Source organism: Ochotona curzoniae, unplaced genomic scaffold (assembly GCF_017591425.1).
Source record: "Ochotona curzoniae isolate NIBS_2020 unplaced genomic scaffold, NIBS_Ocur_1.0 scaffold_4505, whole genome shotgun sequence".
Lineage (NCBI taxonomy): Eukaryota > Metazoa > Chordata > Mammalia > Lagomorpha > Ochotonidae > Ochotona > Ochotona curzoniae.
Genome location: NW_024467118.1, coordinates 26,140,839 through 26,162,547, shown reverse-complemented (window position 1 = coordinate 26,162,547; position 21,709 = coordinate 26,140,839). Strand labels below are relative to the sequence as shown.

The following is a 21,709-nucleotide window of genomic DNA, read 5'->3' as shown; positions in this document are numbered from 1 at the left end:
GTATATGAATGTTCAGTTCTATCCCAACAGTCAGTCAATACCAAAAGACAGCATGAAACCATGGTTTGGTTTTCAGCATTTTAAGGGAAAGTCTGTTTGTTTCTCTCAGCTCTAAAATAGACTTATTGAAGGTAAGAAGGGGCCCCTGTGAAGTTTCAAGGACTAGTCATTTCTTCTACCACTAGAAACCCAAACTCGGATTTACAATGTGGGCAGCTGCTGCAATGTCTACTTAATTCATTGGCTTTCTCGCTTTGTCTTTCCCCAGGAAAAGACACCTTTTCTGTAACCTCAGGATACCATCTGTGCTATTTCATTTGAGAGCAGTGTAGTTCAGCTCATCAGACATGCAAAGCCCGTGAAACCATGTGGTCTGGTCTCACCAAGAAAACTGCAGGTGGAACTCCAAAACCCACAAATCTGTAGCAGGCCAGTTTTTAAGTGGTAATTTTGTATGTCCCATGAATGATGCTATATTGCATAAAGGGCCCTTGTCAGAAAGAAGTTTTCCCAGCCTGCTACTTGAAAGACTGCCATTTTGCTCTTTGGTGCACTAGTTTTCAAGTCCCCTTCATGTCTCTGATTAAACATCACTTGCTCATCGAGGTATTTTTAAACCATATTTTAACTCATGGCAGTTGGTCCTCCAGATACACATTCTCACTGCACTGCATGTGCGGCATTGATAAGGCTTATCGTCTCATATTTATATATTGACTACATTGTTAATGCTATCCACGGCGAGTTCAAACTACACCGAGTCCTTGTTTCAACAGCAAGAATACAATTGTCACCTTTTTAAAGGACTTTTTGTGACCAGGGTAAAAGAGCAAATACTTAACAAATAAATCTAGGCACGTCTTCCAGCTGCTTTTGTGTTATTCTTCCCACCAAAACATCTGTTTGATAGCAGTAAGGATCTATCGCCAAGAGCATCATCATCAGCACTGCACTTCTGCTTTAAAACAAGCATGAGGGTCGAGGTCACGGTGTGGATTTTCCCCTGTTTAAAATTCTGTCCTCTCTAGACATGGTTATGTATCTAGAGAATTATATTAATTCATTCTGGATGATGGGTGGCATTATAATAGGTATATTGTGTCTTCAGAAAAATCAAACTCATTTAGGAAATAAGACTTTCATTATCTCGAAAATGTTCGGTACTCCATTGATTCCAACTGCACACCGTGATCTAACATAGCACTTGACACACAGCAGTTGTCAAGTTAACATTTATTTAACACATCAGTGGAAATGGTTACAGCAAAAAATTCAAAATAAAATGAATTATAATAAACAAATTTTATTAGTCAATACATAAACATGATGTTTCTTGCTTAAAAAAAAAGAAAGAAAAACATGTAAACCAAATTATTGTCTTTCATAAAATGAAACTTAGTTTGGGTAGAAACTAGCCGGCACAGTTCTTACACCGCTGAAGGCCATTCTCATTGCAAGCCGTACACTTCAGGGCTTTGAAGGAATCTGTAAAGCAGTTTCGAAACACTGACATCTTGCTCCCGTGGCACATGGAGCATGGAAGAAAACCAAAGCCTCCGCAGGAGGGACATTCGTGTGGATGCTGCACTCTCTGGATAGGGGGATAGGGGAGCAAGAGGAAAGACCATGGGTCAGCAAGAGCAACTCAGTCCTGCCATCTTTCTATAAGGTGAGTGGCCCTAAAACAATTTTGGCATGATATGGCTATGTGCTTAAAATCTTCTGCCATTTAAAAATATTAGATGCTGGTGGGCGGGGGAGGGGGGCACCACCCTACTGGTGGCCATCTCTAGCACCATCTTGGTGTGTAAAGCCTGGTAACTCAAGCTAAAAAGCACACATCTTGAAGAAATCTTTCACATGAAGACGTGTATTTGTAAACCAGATAATTCAGGAGATGGTTATTTACATTAAAAGGAAGTAGTTTAAAGTTCCCTTCAGCATGTCTTAGCCGTTTTACATCTTTGTTTGTAGAACAGTACCACTAATGGCAAGTCCGAAAAACCAGAAAACAAAAGCTGAAATGTGGAGGAATCACTATGAATTGAAGGCCCATTGTTACACTGTGCACTTGAACAACATTTTATCTAAGACTCTCAAAGGTATTATTATATAAAATTATCCCCAACTCAAACACTCCATACACATATGCATCTCCTTCAATAAATACATAATTTAAGTCACATCATCCTCCTTTTGTATTTAAGAAACCATGAGACATTCATACAAGCCCATAGAACTTCCCACCGAAGCTACGACCTTTTCTACCTTAAGCAAATGTAAAATCACTAATAACAGACAGAAAGTTACTAGGCAGTTTGTTCAAAACCACATTTAGAAAATCAGTTCTCCACATTCTTCCTTCCTCTTTGGAGCACATAATCTTTACTGAGGTCTGCCAGCGGCATCCACCAAGCTCAGCGAGATCAGGAGCCATTCACATACAGTGGGAACAAAGGAACAGAGTGAATACATCAAGGCAACATAGGAGCTGGCAGCAATGTTCAAAAAGAGAATAATTCTAAAATAAGGCTGGGAAATGTGATCTATATACACATACAGTTAAATACAAAAACAAATAGAACAGTGAAATTCACAGTCAGACAAAGGCATAAAATGCACTTCCAAATCCACGCATAAGACTTTGCTCTGGAGACACATCATTGTACATATTAAAGCTTCCAAAAATGTGCAACTGAAAAGAATCGGATTAACTGGGTTTAACCCACCATTTCTCTAGCATGTGAGAATGTTTCCCTAGGAAACAAATACCATTCTCTCATAATTAGTAACCTGTGGAATATACTTTGGGAACCAAGTATTAAGGATGTGATTGCCTTAAAATGTTTATATTCCCAAATCACTTTTGAGATAGACATTTTCTGTAACCAACAAGATTTACTGGCAACTATGGTTCAGCTTAGCTGTTATATTAAGAGAGCAAAGTCCATGTGATAGCTCATTCTAAATAACACAAAATTCTTCCATAGGAAGTAGTGGTTGCCAGACTAAATGATACAAACAAGAAATTTTATCAGTGCCATACAGATTCTAAGCTCTTCTGGAAAGATTGAAATGTCTATATTAGTTAATTTGCTTTGTGGATGACTTTTGTACAATAATTATGCAAGAAATGACCTCAGAACAGGTGAAAGTCTTCAACATTGTATATTAAAATATATTTTTTAAATATGTTATTTATCTATATTTGGAAGGCACATTTACAGAGAAGGGGAGTCAGAGAAAAAGATCTTCCATCCACTGGCTCACTACCCAAATAGCTTCAATAGCCTGAGTTGAGCTGATCTAAATCCAGGAGCCAGGAACTTTCTGTGGGTCTTCCACATAGGGAAGGGGCCAACAACTTGGACTATCTTTCTCTGCTTTTCCAGGCCATAAGTATGGAGCTGGATTGCAAGTAGCACCGCCAGTACACAAACTGGTCCTATATGGGATGCTGGCACTGCAGGAAGAGGATTAGCTTGCTATGCCATAACACTGACCCCACATAGTAAAAATATCTTTACAAAAAATAATTAAGTAGAAATGAACCCTGTGATGAAACAGTGTGGTTTAAACATTCAGTATGATAGAATTACTAAGCAATGCTGTTCTTATCAATTTTAGAAAAAATGTGAGAATGCAAATAGATCCTTAACATTGTCCATGTCTATGACAGGGGGTTATATGAAAACAATCACTTTTATACCAAGTGCAACAACCAGTCTATCATCTTGAGCAAGGACCTGCAGGGCCCCCTGAGTCAGGATGTCATTCATTGGTGCTGCATTGCAAAATAGGTATGGATTCTTAGTATACTAGGGTTGTTAATTATTTTTGCAAATCAAAATAAAGAATACCCATTTAAATTAGAATTTATTTTTTAAAGATTTATTTATTTATTTTTAATGGAAAGGCAAATTTGTAGAGAAAGGGAAAGATAGAGAGAAATATCTTCCATCTGTTGGCTCACCCCCTAAGTGACCACAATGGCCAGAACTTAGAAACCAAGAACCAGGAGCTTCTTTTGGGTCTCCCATGCAGTTGAAGGGTCCCAAGGCTTTGGGCCATCCTCTGCTGTTTCCCCAGGCTATGAGCATTGAGGTTGATGAGAAGTGGAGCAGCCGAGACATGAATTGGTGCCCAAATGGGATGCCTGCACTTGGAGGAAGACCCAACTGAACCATTGAGATGCCCACTAAGCTTGAATTTATGATAGATCACGAATATTTTCAGTGAAAACATGTGCGAGATATTTTACAGGGTATACTTAGACTAAAACATTATTTGTAATGAATTTGACATTTAAATGTAAGTAGGCATCCTATATTTTACCTGCCAAACCTAGAGAGTAGAAACTGTCAGGTGCGAGTAAAGGTACGAGCATCTTTGGACAGGTGCTACTTACCAATCAGTGTAATTTCTTTCTATATCTTAAAAGCTAGAATACAACAAGCACCAATACCTTCAATTACCAGTGCAACTGTGCTAGGGCACACTAGTTGAAGGTCAATTCCTATTTCCTATGCTATTTTTCTACATATGTCACTCCAGAAACTAGGCTGTTCACAGAATAAATGGTAGCTTAAACAAATGTGCCTGAAATATGACCGATAGGATGGCTTGCTAAAGGCCAAAATATCAAATAGGAAATCCACTAATAGTGCAACCTATTTTTTTCTCCATAATTTACTACAAGTCAGAACATACATATTCCCAAAATAAAAATATTATATAAAGAACTGAGTTCATATAAGTCACGCAATTTGGTGATGAGAATTGTCTTTTTTCAAAGGCTTTCTGCAAGAATTCAGCGAATTAAATCTTACAAAATGAATAGGATATTACCTGGCACATAGCAGAAATTCAATAATGTCAGCCATGAATTCATTAACAAATTCCTATCTGAATGCATTTTTCTAATTGTTACCTTAAGCTTATGATCACAGGACATAACTATCTTCTAATATTTTCAGAGTAATTATCTAAACATACTCTAAGGTTAACCTTCCAGTTTCCCTTCCCACCACTCTAGAAAAAAGAGAGTAAGCATGCTCCAATTCGTGTGTTATATTTAACATTTTGCTGCACAATGAGGTTAGTTTAATCCTCAAAAAAAAATCTAGCTCTTTCAGCCATAAACATTGGATAGGAAAGGGGTGTCTTATGTAGCATTTTCCATTCACCGCCCCCCCCCCCGTCACATCTAGTTTACAATGAGGAAATAAACTCCTACTGCTTTGTACCATAACATTGTTCAACATTTGAATTTATATTTTCTAAGGGATATGTACATGGGATTCCCATATATAAAATCATTGCAAGGATAAATGCTGTGACTAAAACTAAAGCGGAGACCAGGATGGGGTAGGTCCTGAGAACAGCCTCTAAAGCTGCCCAGAGCCTCTTCAGTCCCGAATGACGTTCCTGTTATAATTCACCTCTGGTTCTTCTAGTAAAAACACAGATCACAGAAGCTCTGTTTCTCTATAAAGTGAACAAGCTGTTTTATGATGAATGTCCCTGAGTCCTAGGAAGTCCAGCACTTTGGTAAATGGCTTTACCCTTAGGACATTGTTAGAAAAAACAGCTGGGAAATTACTCAAAGGACATAGATGCTATTATTTCAGGTTAGAGAAGGAAGAATAACTGTGGATGACAATAATTCATTTCAATGAGCACCAAAAGACTGACACTTTCAGTCAAAATCTGACTACATAAACTTTGGCTTTCAAACAATAAGGAATTTGGATAGTACTATAGTGGCATGGATGTTATCAAAGTGAAAAACTACAAAGAACTTCTTCAGGAAAACATGTAATACTCATCTACAGTTTCCTCCTTTGAATGGTGGTTTGGACTGGTCCCTTTATTGTAGAATTAAACAAACAAACAAACAAACAGTAAAAAATTATCCACAGTTTTAACTGTTTCTGGTAGTATATTCTTGATGAAGGGCTTATAAAAAACAAAATGAAATCTTTTCACTTAATTATTCATTCTACAAATATCCATTGATTGCCAAATAGCTTGACACTATGTAAGACACTGAAGGGATAGCATTAAACTAAACACATCCTAATATTCTTGCTAGTGGCTCTCAGTCCCCATGTTTAGATTTTTTAATAGGCCCATTCCATACTGTAATCATCTAAATTGAAGTATGCAAACAAGGACTCCCAAAATATCAAAAATAAAGACCTACAGAACAAGGATAAAAGATACTCTGAGGGTGAAGTTGATAAATGCTTAAATTCATTTATAACACAAACTATATTTCATTTGTAACACAAACTCAAACCTCAGCAATATATAGTTTATCTCAGGTTGCTTAACACAGAAAAAGGATGTTAGGATAAAGAGTGTTTGTATATTCTTTAAGATCAAGGAATGAAGCACTTTACTGTTAGGTTCAGATAACTTAATCCTATCCCAATAGAGTTTCAACATATTTTAAATAACCTACGAAAAGAAATTCTCTGGAGTCACTGGGAGCATAAACCTTGTCATGCACATTGTGTATGACACAGATTTATCCATGTACCGAATGGTCACATGCACACTTGGCATATGATCATCTCTGAAGGATTCACCTTTTCTTGTGTATTTTGTCTTAATCTAGATTCAACAATTTAATTCAGAAAATGATTGTCAAATAACTGCTAAGTACCTCTCTGCCTGGTCAAGCTGCTATGAAAATTAACATAATCTTTTCTGATCATTAAAATGCTTCCAAGCATCGTCAATCTGCAGATCTGGGAAAGAAGCCACTAAACAAAATGCAGACAGAGAGGAAATGTGTAGCCTCAATGCAGATGCCTAACTGCAAGTCTAACGCTTGAGGTACATGGGAGGGATGGACATTAACCTATTTAAATAGCTGTTTCATTTTCAAAGTGAGGCAAAGGACATCACTTGAATCAAAAGTGAATAGTTGGTACTCAGATGTCATATCTCCCAACATGCGTGTCCACTACCACTGTCCATTTTGAGCTTGTCCAGAGAGTCTCAGGATGGTCTTGGACAGCTCCCATGCTTGCACAGACAGCCTGTGCCACTGCCAATACCATCAGTGTGCTTCTGGGAAGTGATCCTCTAACACCATTAGACAAACAGCTGTAGCTTATTAGGAGAGTGACTTGCAGCTGTCATTTTGGGAACAGACATACCACTAATTCAGCTGGCCCTGGGGTACCCTTGTCATCACGATAACTACCACCATTTCAACTACTTCTGATGCCTGTGGTCAGTTCCTCACATTCGAATCTACTGAAAATCTTCATCAACATGTCAGAACAATTTCTAGAGAAATCCATATTTGGGCAGGCTGAACAACAGAATTTTGAGCCAGAAAACTTGAAATTGGCTGCTGACTCCATGTCTGATGGTCCAACCAGAAATACCAAGCCTCTTTCCTTACCATCCCTAGGGATAAACTGCTGAAAACTGGGACATGAATTACAAAGGCCAGTGATGGTCACAGGCCACCATGTGATATTAAGGGAACCATAAGCAAAGCTTAATAGGATCTATCTAGTTTCTCTCTAGTGATCACTTGTGACTCAAATTCTAGGAATACCCTAGTAGTTTCAGACTCCAGTGTTAAAACCTAACCTATTCCTTGAAGTTAACACTCTGAATACCTTCTAATAAGCATCTCATCCAAACCTTGTATCATGCAGTAATACACTCATGTTTCCTGGAAACCCATATGCAATTTAAATTGAATGTCATGGCGTCATAGGTGCATGAAGAACACTGAGTCCTTTTAAGTCAGGGTAATTAAAATTAAAACTTAAATGCTATCTTTCTATACATTCTTAAACAATAAGCTAATCTTTTGGTGCCTCCAACTCCACTGTTGGCTATATTTGAATGCATGGTAACAGAACCTTTGTCCACTTTGCTTTGTTCTCTCAGTGCTTTCCCAGAGTCCCTTTCTTTACTTGAGCTAACTTCTCTGAAGTTTCAGCCCTCCCCAGGCAGGCAACTGGACTCTCTTAGACAACTGCTAACTGCCTTCCAGTTTATTACATGAACAAAATAGTGCAATAGATTTATAGTGCCTTCGAGCGCCTTGTAGGAGAAATCATGCCATGACTTTGAACATTAGAATTAGCTTTAATGTCATCTACAAGATGGAAACACCTAATGTGGAGAAAAAAATACTTCTTCCTAAGGTTTACTGAGCTGAAGAAGAGGTTAAGTTAAGCATGGTTATGTTAATGAAACTGCACAATTAAAGAATTATAAATTCAAGTGAATAAAAGCATAAAATGGCTAACTCAGTTACCAATCCATAAAAAGAAAAGACATTCACACTTTAAGACTTCAAAATATGCTTTTAAACCCTAGAAATAAAAGCAACATAATAGTAATGCAACAAGAAGAAAAACAGATCAATGAAACTAACTAGAAAGCTCAGAGAAAGACCCAGGTGTATGCAGAGTTTTATTATAATGCAAAATTGACACCTTAAAAAGCAGTGGATTAGTTATAAGCTGGTGCTAACTTCCCTATTTTAAAAAAGTAGCAGTGGAATTTACATTAGTTAAAGACCGAGATATAAAAAAAATCAAGCTAATAGAAAATATAAGATAATACTTTTAAAATCCCGAGATGGAAAAGTACTCGGTAAGTAAAAATTCAAAAGTAAAAATGTATTTAAAAAAAAACAAATTTAAGTATATAATACCAGTTTGCTTCTCTTAAATGAAGGACATTATGAAAAAAGTTAATTGGAAAGCAAAAATGTTCAACAGTTTAAAAATATGCCAGAACTTAATTGTTGGAAAATAGAATGATATGAAAGTAAACCAAACTACGTAAGTTTAAAAAAAGAAAAACAATTACAGAAGTAAAAAATGTAAAGCTATAACCAACTGAAAAAAAAAAAAGATGGCCCAATTCAGTAGCAATCAGAAAACAAACCCATAAATTAAAACATTAAAATGATATATCTTAACACCTGTCACTGGGGGAAAAAATGGAAATCAGGACAAAGTGAAACATCAGGAATATGGAAGCATAGGAAATTTGTTACTCTGTGAGGGGGGATACATTGACTGGTATTGCCTATAAAACCAGACATTTGCATAATCTATGGTCTAACAATTTCTAGTCTCAGAGAAATTCATTGGAGAAAGCATTCAAGGCTGTTCCTTGCAACAATGTTTGACTGAGACAGAGCACACACTGACACACACACTACTACACACCAGTGGAAAAGTAGGAAAATGTAAAAAAGCAGAGGAGCCTTCTTGGAGCTGTTTTGCCCCAAACAGGGACTGCCAGCCATATGTGGTTATTTAAATTGAAGTAAAATGTTAAAATCCAGATACTAAGTCACACTTAAGTTCATACTTTAACTCCTCAATGATCCTAAGCATCCAGTAACTATTACTTTGGATGATGCATACGTAAAATATTTCCATCCTGGCTGCTGGTGAGTCCCAGGATGGGGTGTCTCATGCCTGGATCCCACACGCCAGCCACCACGTACACGTGGTGAGCTGTCCCCGGGCCTGCCTGGGCTCCGGGGGCTGCTCCCTTTGGGGAGAGTACACCAAGGGGGGAGGTCTCTATGACTGGGCAGGTCCAGGGCCCATCTGCCACCCTCTTTGGGTGGTGAATGGGATTGGGGAGGGGCACGACCTTGGGCCTGGAAGTTTAAACTTTCAGCAACCTCCCGGCTGCTGTGGGTCTCAGGACTGTGGGTGGGTCTCAGGATGGGGTGTCTCATGCCTGGATCCCACACGCCAGCCACCACGTGCACATGGTGAGCTGCCCCAGGGCACTAGACTGCCATTTGGCATCAGGATCCGCCTGCTGGCCGTCCAGCCTGGACCTCTGGGGTTTTGGTTCTTTGAATCGCTACTTAGGTAGCTCCGGGTTGAACCCATTGTGCTTCTAGGACGTGAATCAATCCTAAAGACAGTAAATCTTCTTTTGTAGAACCTGTAATCTCTGAACAATGCTGACCACCAAATACCAGTCCATGCAAAAGCTATGGCTCGGGGCTCGTTCATTAGAATCATATCCTGTTACCTGACATGATGATGGATCAGGAGAAGGGTCACATTAAGCAGGGCCATTACATTAACTAGCACTCGAGAACCATATCAGGGGGTAGATTCTGTGGGGGATGTATGGACCAAACCCTGTAGAAATTCTAGCCCCACTGGTTAGCTCAAAAGTTGGGGTGGTGATGGACTAAGCTAGGTGTGACCAAGGAGCTTGCCATCAATCACAGGTAAAGGAACCCGCAACAGTCTGGACTGGTCAAGGCAGCAGCACCCGAATGTGCATCCTGATTAGGGTGTGGGGTGGGCTGGGCTGCAACGTTCACCAGTTCATATATGGCCAAACAGAAGGACAGACTGCGCCGGAACCTGGCCTAAAACCCAATGGCACGTATGAGAACTGGATCAGGGAGTGGATTAATTGGAGGAACTTGGGAAACTCCCTTGGCAAGTCATAGCTCCCACTGGTGAACATGTGGTCCAGACCTGGGGGTTGGACAAGCTGGGCAAAGTAGCTCCAACAGCTGGCCAATGTGTCAATTAGTAATGTAACAGGGTGGACTGGGCAGGACTGAACAAACCTTAGCCCACAAGTGAAACTAGAGACCAGGAGGGAGCACAGGTCATGCCGAGCTAGGCTCATGTACCTACTGGTGTGCGTGAGCCAGGAGCGCTAAGCCACAGTGTCTAAGGCAGAGGTCAGGACAGGTGAGGGGCTGAGCAAAGCTGAGTCAGAGCAACCACTGGCATGCATGTAATCTATGGCTGGGAACAGGCCCAGTTGGGAAGCTAAGGGGACACCCTAGCTGGGTTGAGGTTCCCACCAAGGGGCACGTGGACTGGAACTGGGGCTGCGTTCTGATCAGGAAACAGTTGTAGTCTTCATTGGCACAAGTGTGGACTGGGATTGGATGCACCAAGCCTGCCAGACTTCAACACCCTCTGGTGTTCTGGAGGACCAGGGTAGATGTGGGAGGGACTAGGCAAGGTCTCAGCCCCTACTGAGCCAAATGTGAGTCATATGTGGGTATGGACAAGCCACGGCTGTCTGAAACATCCAACGGCAAGAACCAGTTTGGGTTGAAGGCCAGTCAGGAAAAGCCACTGTTCCTGTTAGGACAGGAGGTGAACTGAGGAGGGCTGACTCATGGACCCACTGGTATGTGCAAAATCTGGCATTGGGAGAGGTTCTGATGGAGGAGCCTGGGCAATTCCTCTAGCATGACACACACCCCGCAGGTAAGCACAAGAAATATGATAGGAAACAGCCCAGAATAGGCCATGGAAAGTTACTCACTGACATACCATTGGCATAGGTTGGGGGCAGACCAGGCTGAATCAGTTCACATCATTCACTGGCAAATCCAAGCACCAGAACAGAGTGTGGGTCAAGCCAGGTTCGGTCACAACAAAAACTAGTGCACAATATGGAATGCCAAGGTGAGGTTGCCTGTACCAGATATGACCACAGCACCCAACCAGCACGCATGAGAACCAGGAAGGGAAGGGGCAGAGCCAGCAGGGGGAATATTGGGGGTGAGGGGAGGTTCCCTTGCTGGTTAGCTAGTCCCACTGGAGAGCGTGAGCTAGGATGGGATCAGACCAGACTAAGCAGGGCTACAACACCTGTGTGTCTCATGTGGACTAGATCAGGGAAAAGCCAGGCTGGGCTAATTATTCCTACTGGTGCAAGCATAAATTAGAGTGGGTGATGGTTGTTTGGGCTTAGCTGCAGCATCAGCTGGCAGAAGCTGGCACTGGGGTCTAATTCTGTCAAGTCAAACTACAGAACTATCTGGCGAGTGCACAATCCGGGAGTGGGAGAGGCCTGGGAGGGAAATAGTGGGCTCCTCCCTCTTGGGTTACCACTTCCACGAGAGGGCACGAAAACTAGGACAGGGGCTGGGGTGGCTAGACAGACACCCAACAGCATCTGTGTGGGCTGCATAGTGGAGCTGGTTAGAAGGAACAAAGCTTTAATACCCATTGACATGTACGAGAGCTGAATGGGATGTGGGAGAGACTGGACAAGTCTGCTACACATACTGGCAAATCAGGTTAGGTGGCGGGCCTGGTGGGGGTTATTGTGGGTCGCTCAGACTAGGCTGCAGCTCACACTGGTTTATGCGAGGGCCAAGTATGTGCTGGGCAGAACCAGGCTGGACTGCAACACCCATTGGTTCCTTTGGAAGTCGGGGCTAAAAACATAATCAACCCAGCGAACGCAACCACCAGCTGATTGGGGTGAAGGACTTTGCCGGGCCTTGTGCTTGCTAGTACATACAAGAAACTGGTCAGAGAACACCTTAGACAAAGTTTCTTTGGAGATTTCCCCAATCTAAACGCTGGAGTCAGAACCCTAACCAAGAAAAGACAGAAGACAGAACAGGTCAATCAACTATCTCAGCTAATATGTTGGCAGCGAAATATGGGGCAAATGGAGACTCTACGATGGATTACGTAAACCAGTGGATTCTCAAAGACCTCATAGTGCTTAGAGTGGCAAGATTGGTAGCGATTCATAACTGTTGAACTATCAAAACCACTTGAGCAAGAACGTTGGAGTATGCCCTACATCCGGGACCTGGAGAGGGTGGGAAATTGGGTGGGCTTTCTCCCTTAATACCCCCCCTTTAAACATGAAGGAAACAATATGGAAATAACAGTGTTATCCACTTCCCTATAGCCCTTGAACCTTTTTTCCCTAATTAACTATGTAAAGATTGTCAAAATATAAATAAATAAATAAGGAACAGTTTAAAAAAAAAGAAGTATGCAATACATACAAAAATGGATTAAATATTCACAAAGCAACACATATGGTCCTTAAAAACATATGCCAAGTGAAGATATTTTAAAACAAAGTTAATTACATAACACAATCTATAAAAATGTAAAACATGTGCAGAAAATTACAATACATAACAACCAAGACATGTTGTTAAAATATAAGGATGTCATTCACCTAAATTAATGGTTTTATGGGGTTTCCGTAGCCTGTAGAACAAAAGGAAATAAGTAAACTTATCCATATCAACTTATCTGAGAGGAGTTTTATACTATCAAGAAAACATGCTCATTTCATAGATCCTGAGAAGTGAAAGAACATTCTTGGTGTGACCTGATTATCAATGGACCTGAGAATAGAGCTTAAGTCCCTGGGACCACACAACATAACACTTTAGAGATTATGGGCTATGGAAGCCAAGGAAATTCCAACCACTCGTTCATAGATAGATTGGCTCTCTAAATATGTTCTATGGCTTCTGAGTTGCACAGCATAACCATAGACAATTCAGTTGTTAGAACTTAGGTAACTCCATCCTAAATCCTTCCTGTATGAGTATTGGCCTCATTGGATCACAGCATCTAAACCTAGCACTGTTATTTGTATTAACACAGAAACTAGTGCAAAACTTTTCAGTTACTATGTGCAAGTAGTACTTTGAGAGATTGTTTTACTGTCTCCCTTAGTAAATTGTCTGTAAGTAGCATGTATTCAAAAGCATTAGCTGAGTGAAAGCATTGTGTTTTCCTTTTAGGGAAGCTCACAACATCAATAAAATAAAATTTTACAATGGGGCACTTTCTCATTCATTTCAGACATGAGTCAATTGCCCAAAGAAAGATAACATGAGGAAAACTTACAAGCATCCTCAGAAAGTGGGTTACAGGGACTAAATAGAGGGAGAGATCAGAATTAATGTTCGAAAGAATAACAGCAGATCATCCTAGAAGCTGGTGGAGGGAAAAGAGGAATTTGAACAAGGGCATTTGAAGCAGACAGAACAGCATGAAAGAAGGGTCGTGAGAAAGCACAAGGAGCCACATGGCTCTTTCTTTCAACTGAAGTAATAGGTATCACAGAGAGTCAGAAATAGGTTAGCAAGGAACAAACGATGAGAACGAGAGGAACTGGCTGACATAAAGACACCAGATATGATCGAATTTACCTGGTAAAGTCCTATTCCAGGTGTGCTGACCCCAAACAATTACTAATGCATACTTCCCACAAAGAATGCCAAACTGGACAATAAAGTATATGATCTTCCTACATGTAGAAATGCAGTAATTTAACAGAGAGGTGATGAGGCTTCCTGGTCACATATCATTTGACATAGTCTATATCTCCAAATGTGGCTCTCCAATATTTCAGAAAATATGAACTGATTTATGGGAAAATGAAGTTACTTTGATGAAAATTTTAAAATTTGCTTCAATAGAGTTACTTGGAACATATCATCAGCACCTCTCTTAGAATTAAGCTCAAATAAAGCTTACCGGAATTTTTACTTCCTAGTGTAAGGTTGCTAGAAGCCAACAGTAGTCATTCTAGCCAGAGAATGCAAAAATTATCACATATATAATGTTACATATTTGTAGAAGCAAGGGGTAGAAGCAGTTCAATTAGCAAAACTTTAATGTAATCAAAATGTGTTTTACATTTTGGTGAATATATATAGGTTACTAAAATCACAATTACCTCAATTTTGGTTAAGAGGTCTTGCAGTTCTCCGGATTCATTCATTGACAAAATTTTTTCAGCACCCTAATAACAAGAGAGGGCAGGAGAATGGGGGAAGAAAAAAAAATCCATTTTGTTAGTATTTGAAAAAAACAAAATTATCACCAGGAAAATTTAACTGACAAAACAATGATCATGAATCTTCTATTTAGTTCTAAGTAAACTTAATACCAGGAGGCCAAGAAAGAGCTGTCTCTTTCATGTCACATATTCTCCCACCAAGGAAGGCCTACTGCAGACAAAGCCAAGACTATCAGCAGGCGGTATGCTGTGGGAAGCCAACAGCGGCTAGATAAAGTCCGAATCTGGAAGAATGCAGCTCACCTTTGTGAGTTGTCCAAGAAACTTGGACCCAGCTCTGCTTTCTGGAAAAGAAGGCTTTGGGCCAAGCCACACCTGTAGTGTCACTGTCTAACTGCAGATCATCCTGGACATGGCCCTCCATAGAGTTAGCAATGAAAGACAGCAGCAGCTAGCAACAGTAACAGTCACAGCAACCTAGACTAAGGACATGTTGTGGGCTAGCTGCTAAATATCATCCCATTTGATGTAGTAGATCTCAGCAGGAAGGAAGCTCCTCGACTACCCAAAGAGGAAGAACAGAGCGAATACAACTACAAGCAATGGACTGATTCCAGAACTGCCTCAATGCCTAAAACTTTACTGTGATGGTAAGAAATGGAGTAAATGTACAGTTTCCAATGAATTCATCATGTTTCTTCACATCATCCCTTCTTTCTTCCGTCAATTCTTCTTACATCCTCCTACTCTACTTCCCAACCACAGAGAGGAGAAATAGGAGAAAAGTTGAAGTAATTATTTCCTTTTTAGAAAAATAAAACTTTTCATTTATTTTATTGGAAAACATTACACAGAGATAGAGAGGGAAAGCCAGAGAGATCTTTCATCTGCTGAGATTACTCCCCAGATGGTCACGGCAATCCACCACTGAGTCAGTCTAAAGCTGATGAGGAACTTCTGTAATCTCCCATGTGGCTGCAGGGTCTCAAGGACCAGAGGCCACGTTCTGCTGCTTTCATAAGCCTATGCAGGGAGCTGGATCTGAAGTGGAGCATCCGGGAGTTGAACTGGAGCCTATATGGGAGCCAGTGCCACAGGTGAAGGATTAGCCTGCTTCTCTGTACCAGTCTGAGTTACCTCCCATTCAAGGCAGAGATAGCATCTGTCTTGTGCTCGGTCCAGGTTGTGGCACATTCTAGAGATTGGATTGATTTTTAATTAATGGAAAAGATGAAGAAATATCGTTGTATAATAAATAATATTTGGATTCCCCTTGGTGCTAAGCAAGGTGGGAAATACAAACACTCATTTTAAAAAGTAAAAGAGGTTTAGTTTTTAGGAGAGTTACAATGTGTTTTTATGTAAAAATATGCACAGAAAAACCCATCCACTGAGTGCAAAATGAAAAATAAGTACCAAATGATAGTTGTAGGGAGACAGGGGAGGGCAGGATAGAAAAATCAGAGCAGGAGGAAGAAAATTTTCTTTATTGAAACCCAACAAGACTTCCCAGGGTTGGTGGCATTGCTTGGGGACCTTGAGACTGGATAAAGCTTTCGAAGTAACACAGGTGTCTTGCAGGGATGTGTAGGGAGCACTAGTTGGTTTCATTTTGCTTCAATGCATTTTCCGTAAACTCACATCATCTTAATTGCCATCAGAAGTGTCAACTTGACAGATTAAAAATCACTCTGAATGAATGCCCAGAGCTACAAAAAATACACCTTGCTCTATGACACAGTTTATATTCCTTTATTTCTTAGCAGTTTTATGGGGGGAATACATTCATCACAAACCTAAAAAACAAAAGTTAATGAAAATACCACAACAAAACACTAAGCTCTAAAACTTTGTAACAAGTAACAATATTTTAGGTTAGCTAAATTCTATTGCTTTTAATAGTTAGCTAAGCTAAAATGGGAAAAGTCGCTGGAGAATTTGGCATATGAACTGAAGCAGGAAAGAAAATATAAGCCTCATGTTTCCCAAATGAAATAAAATGTACTACAATGACTCCAAACCAAATACACATCTAGAAAAGCTCTCATGTGTCAGCTTCCCTGCTCTTTTCTTATCACTGCATTAAGCCTGAATCAGCTTAAAACACAGTGCATATGCCAAGGGAAGGACCTACCTCATTATCTGTAAATATGTAAAATGTCCTCAGCCTCCGGCAAATCACTCCTGCAGTATTACCACTGCAAGAGGAGATTCTACATTACAGGAGCAAAGAATGCTTTGATCAGACCAAGCAGTGGACCTAAAAGCATGATGTTGGTTGATCTTGACACTGGTGGCAGGGTGCATCAGTGCTTCCGGTTGGAAAAAAAATTGCTCAGAAACACGGAGAAGGCAAAATCATTTCAAATACTACTTGGCCTAAGAAGAAACCCCATATCTGCAAAGAAGAGGGTATTTGCTTAAGCACTGACAATCTTCAGAAAAAAATTTTTTTTTAGATTTTATTTTTATTTTTTTTATTGGAAAAGTGGATATACAGAGAGGAGAGACAGAGAGGAAGATCTTTCGTCCGATGATTCACTCCCCAAGTGAGCGCAATGGCCGATACTATGCCGATCCAAAGCCAGGAGCCTCTTTCGGGTCTCCCACACGGGTGCAGGGTCCCAAAGCCTTGGGCCATCCTCAGCTGCTTTCCCGGGTCACAGGCAGGGAGCTGGAAGGGAAGCGGGGCTGCAGGGATAGAACCGGCACCCATATGGGATCCCAGGCATGCAAGGCAAGGACCTTAAACACTTGTGCCACCGCGCTGGGCCCCAGAAATTTTTTTGGTTGGTATCTTGCTAATATTATTGCACATGAATTTTTTTTTTACTTTTTATATATAATTCCACTGTTCAATTCTATGCCAGTGGAAATTAATCTGTTATTCTATTTTCTGGCATAATTCATCAAGAATTCTAGATTATCTTAGAAATATTTCTGGCATCTATTCTAATTATGTCACAATCCATCTTTTTCTATAAAACCTTAGAAATGATGATAGTGGTGATATAAGCACTGTACAAACATGAGATCTTTTAGCCTTTGGTGTAGAGTAAGCATGACTTCTATTTTTAACATAAAGGCATGAAAGTGAGAATGGAATAAAATTATTCTGTTAATCAATGCAAGGCTCCACCAGACTGTGAATTCAGGTCAAGCTCACCCGAAAGCCTACATTCTTTCCACAGTACAATACATGTTTTCTGCCCATTTATATAACATGACTTCATTTGTGATACAAATGGTACGGATAACCTATAGCCTTGGGAATATGAGAACCTATTATCAGGATTCATTGTCAAGCAGCTCCCCAAGAAGTTTGAGTGAATGAAAATGCCGTGGCAGTAACTCAACATCCAGACTGAATGTGCCAGAAAAACAGAAGAAGCCTCAGTTCTTTTTAAATACTAGGTCCATGTCTTATTCAGCTATTTAGAATATGTGTGTATCCCTGGAGATGACTTATACACCCACAGCTGTGTGTGTATACATGCGTATACATATAACTACTTATATATGCTGTTCTGCTATAAATTTACGTGTATTTATTCTTATCCAAACCACATCACTAAGGAAGTACTTCGTACTAAAAGATACAAGAACAATATAATAAGGTAAAGTTTGAGGAGGAATCCAGAACATAGAAAATATCCTAAAGTATTCTCAAAATAATAGGTATGATTGAGTTTAAGATTTGGCCCTGAGCCAGCTCCACAGATGAAACAAATTTTGTTGGCACAATAGTCTGAAAAATGCTTACAGAATATTTTAGCTAGACCGGGTAATGTACCAAATAACATCCATGCTTCTTCGTCGATCATGAAAGTTTTGTCTCCAAGTGCATGCTAATACAGCACTGGCTCTTGAATTTAACCAATGTGAGTTTTCACCCACCCTGCTCAGTTCTATTAGGCTCCTTTCCCCTCTCACTTAGCTATCTGCCTGTCCCTTATTTAGTTCTCTTGGTCCTATTTTGTACATGTCACACTGTTTGTTACAATGTCTTCTAACAACTAAGGGAAAACCCAAACTCCTTAGTGTGACCTATAAATACAGATTGATTCATTGCTGGTTGCGTCAATTTTTTCAGTCCTGTCTTTTGACAACATAACTTCCAGAAACCCCGAATTTCTACCCTTCTACTAGACATGCATGTCCTTTTATGAGATTTTATGCTTTTGCACATGTTCTATCCTTTCCCTGAAATCCTTTGTTTCCTTCCGTGCTTGGAAACACTGATCCGTTGATTCCAGACCCACCTGAAATGCCATTTATCATAACAGCTTCATTGATACCCTCAGACAAAATGAATCACTCCTTTCACTGTATTCGAACCAGACTTCACTCTACTGCAGAGCAAACACAATGAGAATCAGAGGAGGCACAACCTCGAGTCCATTCCTACGTGTGGTACATCACAGAAAACCCACAAATACTCTCTATGCTAATATTTTCAGCATTTCTAGAGTAAATACAGTACTGAATTTTGTAAAGCTGTTTCTTACAATGATTGTTAACATAAAAAAAGAAAAAATAAATCAGTGTCTGAAGTACAAATCACCACACTAATGGGATTCAACGATAGAATGCCAGATACCTAGAGGAGTACAAGGGTGAACACTGTGTGATTATCTTGAATCAGCACTCCTTTCAACTGGGAGCAAACTCCTGGAGGCTGTATTCTTTGCTTGCACTTCCAGAATCCTAGAAGGCTAGGACTTTCTGGTTCTGGCTGATTAAGCATATTTATGCTAGAAACCAGAAGGCAGCATGGGTACTAAAAAAGCTCAGCCAGGGACCTAGCATGACACCTACTACAGATATGGTCAGAAACATGTGTGTTGCCATCACATGCACAACCCACTAGAAATGAGATGACTCTACCTGGGGCTGGGCCACCTTGGTCCTGTTGAGAAAGCCAGAGTCCACTTCAGGAATCAGCTCTGGACTTTTCTCCACTGCATGGAAGAATTCTAGTGAGTCCCTGGAGCCCTGATACTACTATACATGCTTTGAAAATCTTTGAAGACGACCCAATGTTCAAAGCAGGTATGGTAATATCACACAAAAAAGCTTGCACAGTAAGCTTTACCACAGTAAAGTTTACCAGGGACAATCTCATACTAAAGAACATGGTCTTCCTTGTTGCTGGAAGGAAGAATTAGCTGCAGAATCAACTAAAACTGGTAAACTTGTTTCATATAATTATGTATTAAAGACTGCTGTGCATCAGAAAATTACATGCAAAAGACAGTGATGTTAGCTTTATAGAATTAGTGCTAAGTTTTTGAAAGTTATTTCCAGTATAGTCATAAAGAACAATTTCCATAGAATTCAATCCTGACATTAATAAAGCCGACATTATTAAAAATAGGAAACCATAGGAATGTACAAAGACTGTATTTTTCTATAGTAAAAAGACATCTTTATAATTCACTTAAAATTAATATCAAATAATACAAAACACCAGAAAACTAGAATTTAGAAAACATAGTGTTGGAGGTGCCCTAGCAGGAGCCGGAACACTCTTTAACATATATGATATTTTCTGCTGTGTCCTTCAATTTTCTTAGTATAAACAATTTTTATTTGTCTGTTTTAGATTTCAGAGGTTAAATTCACCAGTTTTTTTTAAGAGATAAGACATAGGTTTGCTCCTAGGTCCTTGACTTACAAGTTAAAATAACTTGGACACATAATTAAAAATTTATTTACAACATGGATACATCTAATACCTAGAGTATTATTAGAAGGATTACATAAGATAATAAAAGTTGAAAGATCACATGACTGAAAATGGGAATTCAAGAAATAACAGTCTTTTTTTATTTGTGCTAAATTTCTTAAGAGCATTCAATTTTTTGAAATACCAAAAAATATGACCCACAAGCACTTCCTATCTAGAATCAAGTGGAAGATTAATGGAGACCAATAAAAGGCTTACATCGCTTTAGGATGATGTTGTCATAAATTTAAACTACAACAGGAAAAACATAGAAGTGCAGGAACTAGAATTAATTTTTCATTAAGAAGACATAGTTGTTTGTTTTGCATTCAAGATAGTGAGAGGAAAAATTGAATTTTTCTGACCTATTAAAAAGAAAATGTAACATGACATTTAAAAACTTTCCCAGATAATGCTTACAGTGGTTGTTTCTCTTTATTATGGGAGATTTGCTGGATATAAACTAGGGTTCTCCAAAAAGTCAAAAAAAACTGTGATTATATAGTGAACAATGTTGCTGAAAAAAAAAATAAAGAGCTTGTTGTTTTTCTTGGACACCATGGATGTTCAATCAGGCAGCAGGAAAAATATTTGAGGAAGATTCATATTATGAGCATAATTGGGGACTATAATGAGGTAATCAAAATGTTGATTTAAATTTCATTCATAGGAAGGAATTCCAATTTGAAAGGACTCTCATCCCAGATGGGAACCAACGATGCTTAACCATGGATACACAATTAAAGACCCATCACTGGCATATGCATTCAATAACAATTCCTTCATTATTCATATTAGTATCTTATTAAAATGATTAAAGGAATGAAGGCACCCACCCAGTTACCATCAAGAAAAACTTCCTCACTGTAACAGCCCAGTTTGTTTTGAAGATCCCAGTAGGAGCCAGGCAGTATGCCCAAAGAACTTTATTTAGAAAAGTGTTGGATAAAGAGCCCCACTACAAAAGCATGGTCAAGGCCAGGCACAGCATTAAGCTTGGTGAAGCATTTGGAAGCTGTTAGCATTGGTTAGCTGTTACCATTCTCAAATCTAAGGTTGAGGGGAATGGACTAGCATCACAAAACCAAAGAGAAGGAGCCAAGGGAAAGGGACAAGAATCCAGCAACAATCTCAGTACATCTCAGAGTGGAGGGAACAGAGAATCTAAATATCCCATCCTCACTGTCCTTTCCCATTGACATTTTTTGCTCCAGCCTCCTTATAAACTAGGAGTCAGAGGGCACAGACATTTTTGCTTTCTGGGGCTCAGAGGAAAACAGAAGAGAAGAGAAAATTAATCTGGAAGGGATAACACAAAGTTAACTAGCACAGCCAGCAATGACTTACGACTTCATCCTATCTAGGTGGTTAATCCTTGTTTGAGTGTATTTATTACACACTGTCAAAATGAGA

At 39.6% G+C, this 21,709-nt stretch overlaps 1 protein-coding gene across 1 annotated transcript in view; it reads right to left on the bottom strand.

Moving 5' to 3' along the window:
• Positions 1-1,346: 1,346 nt before the first annotated feature.
• Positions 1,347-21,709, bottom strand: part of GRXCR1 (glutaredoxin and cysteine rich domain containing 1) — a 107,658-nt gene continuing 87,295 nt past the window's right edge. The window contains exons 3-4 of the mRNA XM_040966206.1: positions 14,506-14,571; positions 1,347-1,591 (exon numbers count right to left, since the gene is read on the bottom strand). Of these exons, the coding sequence (XP_040822140.1) occupies positions 1,412-1,591; positions 14,506-14,571 (246 nt within the window). The 3' untranslated portion in view covers positions 1,347-1,411. The remainder of the gene's footprint in view (positions 1,592-14,505; positions 14,572-21,709) is intronic.